At 32.6% G+C, this 8311-nt stretch overlaps 1 protein-coding gene across 1 annotated transcript; it reads right to left on the reverse strand.

The window, feature by feature from the left end:
* Window positions 1–5847: 5847 nt before the first annotated feature.
* Window positions 5848–6976, reverse strand: LOC18613743 (acidic endochitinase-like). The gene has a single exon (XM_007051131.3). The coding sequence runs from the start codon at window positions 6905–6907 to the stop codon at window positions 5978–5980; it is 930 nt and encodes a 309-aa protein (XP_007051193.3). The 5' UTR covers window positions 6908–6976; the 3' UTR covers window positions 5848–5977.
* Window positions 6977–8311: the final 1335 nt, after the last annotated feature.

Below are 8311 nucleotides of genomic sequence, written 5' to 3' on the forward strand. Positions count from 1 at the left end.
ACATCAACCACATTCCTATATTCCTCAAAAGCTCTTTAATAGCTAACTAAGTTAGTCTCTTACTCAGATTATCCACAAACCAAGGTTGAAGATTATCCAACCATCTTTATTAGATATCTTCTCGTCTCTCATCCCTTATGTTATATGCTCTTTTTTGCTTCTATCACAGAAATTGTCCATGATCCCATATACACTTCATGTCAAATTTGTTTTCAACTACTAGATCATATCTTGGTCCTTGCTCACAGTTTCATATATCCATTAACTTTGTGATTTTAGTTTCAAGGAAGAGGTTCAAGGTGAGGTTTAATAAATTCAAATTAGAAAAGAACATAAAGGACGATGTATAAACAGTTTTGTTGCTTTGTTTGATGGTAGCTTTTTACCATGTTATCTTGTAAGGCAACCCTTCTCAACATATTGGAATATTCCAAATTGCTTTGCTTATTTCCTCAATCAACTCACTTTGAATATCATTACGTTTCCAACATATTTCCTTTCTATCCATGATTACAATTTGAGGCAAATAACAGCTCATTCCACTTCCATCTTGTATAATTAGGCTACACTTTGGTATCCACCTATTTATCCATATGTTAATATGATTCTTACCCATTATTTTCCAAATTAGAAGTTCTTATATGAAAACTTTTCTTTCAATAATGCTAGTCCACTACCATGATGCTTTTTCTTTTTTAGAAAATTAAGAATTCATTACTTTAAAAGTGTAAATCCCCAAGAATACAGGTTCAAGTAGGAGACTCCAAACCAAAGAGAAATCAACTTGTACTCCTAGCACCAAAATTGGTTGACAAAAATAATGTTTGCACCTGAACCCAGTAAGAAGGCTGCAGTTTCTTTTTATTGCTTAGCCTTGCACACATTCTACAAATTATTGTTGAAAATTGAGGTCAAGCTTGAAGAGTTGCTGACAGTTAATTTGCTGTGTTTTGTAGCCATGTTGGCCACTACTCTTAAGTAGGTTCCTTATTCATGTATGTGAAGTTCATGAACAATTGGTTATTTTTAGTTTGTGAAATTGTACCATGAACTAACAATTGAGTGTAACATGGTCATGTAGGCCATTACTTTCAAGTTTTTTTTCCTTTTCTTAATGTATTATTAGGTAGTTTTCTTTTTCTTGTATTGAAGGTCGATAGGCACCATTAATGGATTTGTGTGAGCTTTCTCTAAATTTTCTAACAATTACCTAAGACATAGTGACCACATTCAAAATATATGGTTCTTTATCCTGTAGCTCGCCTCTCAACTGTATCATACAGACACCGCCATGATGCTTTAGAACCTTTATTTCCATTTAGGATAGACCCATTGGGAAAATATACCCTTTTCATGCATGATTCTAATCCAGAATGCATTTGGGTTATTTGTCATCTTCAAACATTTGCTTAGCCAGTAATGCCTTAATCATCAGATTCAAGTCCTTAAACCTTGTGCCCCTTTTCTCCTTCATGCTTGTAAGCTTTTCCCAACCAAGCTAATGAATTTTCCTCTCTTCATCTTATTTCTCCTGCCAAAACCCTGCCATTTCAAAATTCACTTGATCATAAATCTTCTTCGATATCTTGCAACAATTCATGACATGAACATGTATAACACTTGCAACAGCCTTTATTAAGACCTCCTTTGTTTGAAAGGTAGATTTCATTATATACGAGAGTAGCTTTCCCTACATAAACATAAGTTTAGTCTACGAAATAGATTTGGGGTTCGGAAGATATTAACACCCCCACAACGCCCATTTAATTGGTATGCTATCAATTATGTGTTCCTTAAGTCATATTAAATGAAATCTAGTTCAATATTTAATTCTATTTACCTTTTCTATTTTTATTTTGTTAGTTTTTCAAAATAAATAAATAAAAATTCTTAATACTAAAAATTTTTCAAAACTTGGCATAATTTTAGAAAATTTTCTCACTTAAATATTCTCAAGAAACCACTTTTGGCATTCTTGAGATTTCATCATCGAACAACTTATTTATTTAATTTTATAATTTTTATCTTTTTTATTTTATTTTATTTAAATATTTATGTAAATCCTTTGGTATTGAAAATTTTCCAAAATCTCCAAATACTCATGACATAATTTTGAAAAATTTTCTCATCTAGAAATTCCCAAGAAGCCATTTTTGACATTCTTGAGATTTCATCATTAAAGAACTACATTAGTTATGTGAACTCCTAATTTTTAAATGTCCCAAAAAATAAAATTCAAAATCATCAAAAATAAAAAATAAAAAGAAACTCATCTAATTTGGCTAACAAATCCAAAGAAAAAACCAAACTATTGGGTCAATGTTACCCAAATGAATTCACATGAACCAAAATACCAAGCATGCAATGTCATGAATAAGGAGCTCTCTCTAAACCCTATTAAAAAAACTAAGACACTCTTTTGCTTCTCTTTTCCTTCTCCTAATTCAAGAAACTAAGATACTGTTTTTTTTTCTCTTTCTTTAATCAATATAGTTTCTTTAATTGAAATCCAAGAATCCAAAAACTTAAAAAATATATATATATTTTCTCTCCTCTACCAATTTTTTTTCCCAATCTTTTTTTTTTATTTCTCCATTTGGCACTAATACTTGGATATATTTATAGCTAACATGTCCTATTTCTTCTTAAATTTCTTTTCTGGAGTTTTGATTCATTCTCACTTAATCTCTCTTCAAATTAATTTTCAATTTAATCGAGGATTAGAATTGGTGTAAACATATTCTTATCTTTTTTCATATCTATTTTCCTTTTTTTTGTTATTTTTCTAATTTTCTAATTTTTATTTTTTTTATAGTTTCAAAAGCCTTTATGCTTCTGTATGCAGAGCATATCAACTTAAAACCCTCGTCTCAGCATGTGCACCGAAGTAACACAGCACTAACCCTGACCCAATCAAACAAAACTCTAGGCTCAAAAGTCAAAAAGGATTATAGTTTAGACCGTTACCACACCTATACGCGCTTATAATCCAAACACAACCACAAGCTTGGCCTGTATGCGACCAGCCACCTTGGCATACCATACAATCAAGACACCACCACAGAATCGGCATGAAACACACAATACAGTTAAACACGTTAACAGACCCAAGTAGCTTTGTAACACTCAGTAGATGACAAACAAAGGACTGGCTTCACGATAGTAACCTGGCCATAGTCGATGCATACAACTTCCACTAGACAACTTCAAACAGTTCACAAACAAAGCCCTCCTTGCCCCCTTGTGATGGCAATTTTTGCTTCCAAACTTGTAACTTACCAATAATTCTATCCCCTATATATCCTATTGCCTCATATTTAGTCATCCGCCAAAAGGAAGGTGTACCCAAGTAAGGTCCAGGGTTTCTGGCTTTTGGAATATGCACATGACTGACTAATTCCAGTTTGACATGTTGTGGTACATTGGAACTTAAAATAACACTAGACTTTTGCAAATTAAGTATCTGTCTAGCTAGAAGCATTGCAATAGTCCTGCAATATGCTAAACATCTTCTGACAGTTATTAGGGTTAGTTGAAATTAAAAACAAGGAATCATCTGCAAGAAAAACAGATGGGATAGCACAAGACAGTTTCTGCCATATTTGATGTGAGTAAGTGACCCAGACTCAATGGCAGCCTTAATCATTCTAGACAAAACATGAAGGAATAACCCTCCCAGTAGGCTTACCATTAATTAAAGTCCATATGTAAGAGTAGAGATGCATTATATTACGCATCCTATCCACTTGCCATCAAACTCTAGTTTAATTAAGATAGCTACAAGGAAATCCCATTCTGCCCTATCATATGCTTTATTCATATCAATTTTTAGTCTTTTTTCATACCTTCTTCCCTTCTCTATTTTCAAATTATGAAAAGTCTCACCTGCAACCAGAATGTTATCTTGTATTTGTCTACCTTCAATAAAAGCCCCCTGATTTTCGGTATCTAAGCCACTCATTAACGATTTTAATCTATTAACCATCACCTTGGAAATTATCTTAAGCAAATTGCACAAGCATATAGGCCTAAATGAACTACTTTGGCAGGATTTCATATCTTTGGAATCATTATAATATTTATCCTATTCATTTCTCTCAGCATATGTCCATGTTGGAAAAAGCTTTGTGTTGCTTGAAAAACAATATCTTTATTACTTCCCCAATATTGTTGAAAACAAAAATATACCATTCCATCCATCTGGCCCAGGGGCCTTTAAAGACCCAAGCTAGAAGGCAGCCCGCAAAACCTCTTCCTCAGAAATATTCTCTTTTAGCACCCTATTCATTAATTTTTTTTTTGAAAGATGTAATATGATATCATTAATAATCAGGGTGACAAATTGTCACACCTTCACATTTAAAAAATGCATAATTTTTAGGATTGTGCACATAGACAGGAATCGCATACTCACCAAATTATACTGCACTACCATGCTGAACACAAAATTACAGCACCTCCCCTGTAGTTAAACCACCTCACAGACCTATCTCAGCACAAAACCACTCCCAGACATCCTATTCATGTCTTCAGTAATTAATTTAGGTATGTAGTCTAGTACATTGCCCCACTCTCAATTCCTGTTAGATGAAAAAGGATCAGTATAAAAAGTTTTAAATTATGCTAAAATGGCACTTTCTTTCCTTTATCCAGTTGCCATCGATTCTTTTAACCTCAAAATTTTATACCTTTGTCTTCTTTATAATGTAACCTGGTGGAGAAACTTAATATTCTGATCTCCAAACTTCAGCCATTTGGTGTATGTTATTCTTGAGCTTTGACGCCAATATTTCTCTTCCCTTGCCCAAATTTTCTGTATATTTTTAAATAAGCCCATGTACATCAAGGCAACTCAGTTCTATTGCCATTTTTCCTTGAATTTCAGCTATTTGCCGTAATTAGCATAGAATCTATAAGCTTCCCATTGTTTGGAAATGCATTTTTACTCGATTCAATTAGAATCTGTCAACACCTCTTCAATTTTTGCACCAATTTAAATGCATTTGACCCCTGAAATTGAGTATCCTATTCTTGCCGTATTACCTTGTCATATTCTATGTTTTCTACCCACATGTTCTCAAACCAAAACATTTCTAGGGCTGTCGTATCACATGTGCATGCATTAATAACTATTGGGTAATGGTTTGACCCTATAACAGGAAAATTTAGGACTAGAGATCTAGGAAAGCTCTTCATCAATTCGATATTCACTAAAATCCTATCCAATCTTTCCTTAATCAATCCCTCTTCATTGCCGTGTAAACTACAGCCTTTTATAACTAATATCAATGAGTCCACAGTCACTGACCATTTGTCTGTAACCTTTTTATATTTTTCAGTTCCTTATGTTTCCTTCCTTCCTGTTCATGTAGATACAAATATGTCATTGAAATCACCTGCATCCATTAGAAGTAAAAAACTTGTAAAATAAAATTTCAAATTTTAATTGAAATACTTTAATTTATGGGTTATTATTTTTATTCGAGTAGACAATGCACCAGGAATATTGAAATATTTGACTCTGTTTTTTCTAGAAATTATAAGTAGGGAATAGAACTGAGAATGATAATCAACTTGGACCAATCAGTTAAAGATTTGTAATTGAGATAATTACATATCTCTATTTACTTTTGTGATTAAAAGTAATTTATATTTTATTTAACATTATATTTATAACTAAATTTATCGAGGGACTTCTATTTCCATAATCCAAATCATCAATAATGTAGTTGGGTCAATCAATGATGGACCTTGGACATCACTATAATTGTACAATCGCATACAAAATCCCTTTCGTTCTCAATATTTGTCGTTCAAGGACAAAGCAAAGAAGGGAAAAAAGAAAAATAAGAAAGACTGCCGCATAATTTTATTTACTTATTTCTGAAAGACTAAACTGGATTGGAATCCAGCGTCTTAAAGAGTACATTTATTTAAGCAGGATTAATTCCTGCCCCATCATCTAAACTCTTATTAATTAAGAAGAGTACACTAAGCCATTCCCCTTGGTAGAAGATATGATAGAAGCACCATACCCATTTAGCAAATCATAATATCGACTCCAAAGCATTACGCCTCCATACTTTGCTGAGTTTTCTATCACCGGCAGGACCTGAGAATTTAGAATGTCCGCTGGAATATACCCTCCAGAATAAGCCGCAATCGGAGACGCCGGTAACCCCAAAAATAGATGCGTCGCGTTTATCGAGGTAGTCCAATAATACCATGAGTTTATAAGGTTGGCGATGTCACCGTCACTGTATTGGCATGGAGGATTATTATAAAATTGAACCCAAACGGAGTCGAAAAGGCCGGTAGCAATGGCACTCGCCAAATAATAATCAGGGTATGGACATTGAGGAGCTGCAGATAAGTAGACGCTGTCGTCTTTCTGTTTAAGGAAGCGGGCAAGATCATCGTAGTACAAATTCGATCCCCCTTCTATATCAAAATCAATACCATCCAACGTGGCATCACCTAGTGGACCAGCAGATGTTCTTCCTCCCAAAAATGTGTTCCATAAATAATCTGCTACACTTTGGGCATCATCTGTAGAAGTTAGATAGTAATTACCCCATGCACCACCAAGTGAGAGCAATACCTTGATTCCTAGGTCCTGGCAATAGCTTATTTGATCTCCGAATATGACGCATGTGCCGCTGGATGGGTCACAGTGACCGGCAAGGTTCATAGACGGGGTTTGGCCGCCACCAAAAGTGTTGAGGAAAGCTATCATTATGATCTTATATGTTCCGGTGTCACATGCTTCCTTCAGGGTTCCCTCAAAACCATTTTGACCCCAGTAGGTGGAAATGACAGTGGCATAAGAGGTTTTGCTTAGTGCTACAGCTATGAGGCAGATGAGCAAAGCTATGGTTTGTGATTTCCTAGCCATTTTTGCAAACATAGGAAGGGAGGGTCTGAAATTTCAGGTAGTGGTGTGATCTGGCCATGCTAACTCTTGCTACATTTTATAGGCAATCCGGAGGCTGATGACGACAAATGAAAATTATTTGATTCAAGCTATGAATTTTCTTTTCTTTAATTTTTTTTTAAAGATGATATCGTAGGCACGTGTCTAATTCATGAACTCTTAATAATTAATATATGTGGCCATTTGTCCTTGCCTAGAAAGTTGTGTTGAAATTTCAGTGTCTCCGTGAAAGAGAGAGCTATAATTTGCACATCGCAGTGTAGGTAGGAAGCAGCGGTATCTTTCTTACGTTAATTCAGCAATAAAGTTAAACGGAAAGGTTTAACGGACGTTTGAAGAGAGGGCCCAAGGAATATTAATTACCTAGAAAACAAGAACCATCATGCAAATGCCGCTGACTCCGTTCACTCATGCATTTAGCGCTTCAATATCTTCATTATTGAAAAGATAAATTAAAGCAAAATTTTCACTTATTAATCAGGACCCTTTTTAATTAATTAATTGTAAAGATGTCGATTAAGCTACCTGTTAATTTAAAGGCATCGTAACCTGTTTATTATAAAATACTTGAATTTTGTAGTTATTCGATTAAAGTTATGAATTGTTATTAGAATTTGTATTTAAAAATTTTAGATATTTTTCGTTAAAAACCTATTAAAATAAATTTAAAATTAACTTTTATGCATATGATTAATGAAAATTAAGTGAATAAATTAAAATTAATTTATAAAAAATAAATAAAATTTAAAATATATTTAAAATAATTAATAAATTTTGATAAATATTACATTAATTATGAGAAATTTATAAACAAAAAAATATATAATTAAAAATTATTATTTAATTTGATTTAAGTAGTAAGTATCTTAATATCACTACTCGAACTAATGATGAATAATAGTTTTATTATTTAAATTTTACTCGAACTTGATTATAAAATATTTTAATTTTATTTAATTGGATCGAATATCTATTTACAAGGTATCCATTGACATATTTAATTAATTTTCATTTAACTTATTGACAGAAACAGCAACATATTATCTACCAAATCTAGTTTTTTTTTTTGTTTTCTAAATGAAAATCATTAAAATAAAAATATTAATTGAATGTACTTAAATTGTTCCTTTATTTTTGGGCTGAAGTCCTTAAATTAAATAGTTTAAAATGGCTGCAAATTTACAAAATGTAATACAACATTACTAACAAAAATATTGCTAGCTAGTAGCTAGGTTCTACTATAATAATTGATATCGTTTTTCATTTTCCTCCAAAGCTATTATAGATATATATAGATATATACACACACATTTACATTGCATAACATAAAAAAAAAACAAATGAAGTTCAATATAAATAGATTCCAATAGCTAAAAG

The sequence above is a fragment of the Theobroma cacao genome, chromosome 1 (genome assembly GCF_053813885.1).
Source record: "Theobroma cacao isolate CCN51 chromosome 1, ASM5381388v1, whole genome shotgun sequence".
In the NCBI taxonomy this organism is placed as follows: domain Eukaryota; kingdom Viridiplantae; phylum Streptophyta; class Magnoliopsida; order Malvales; family Malvaceae; genus Theobroma; species Theobroma cacao.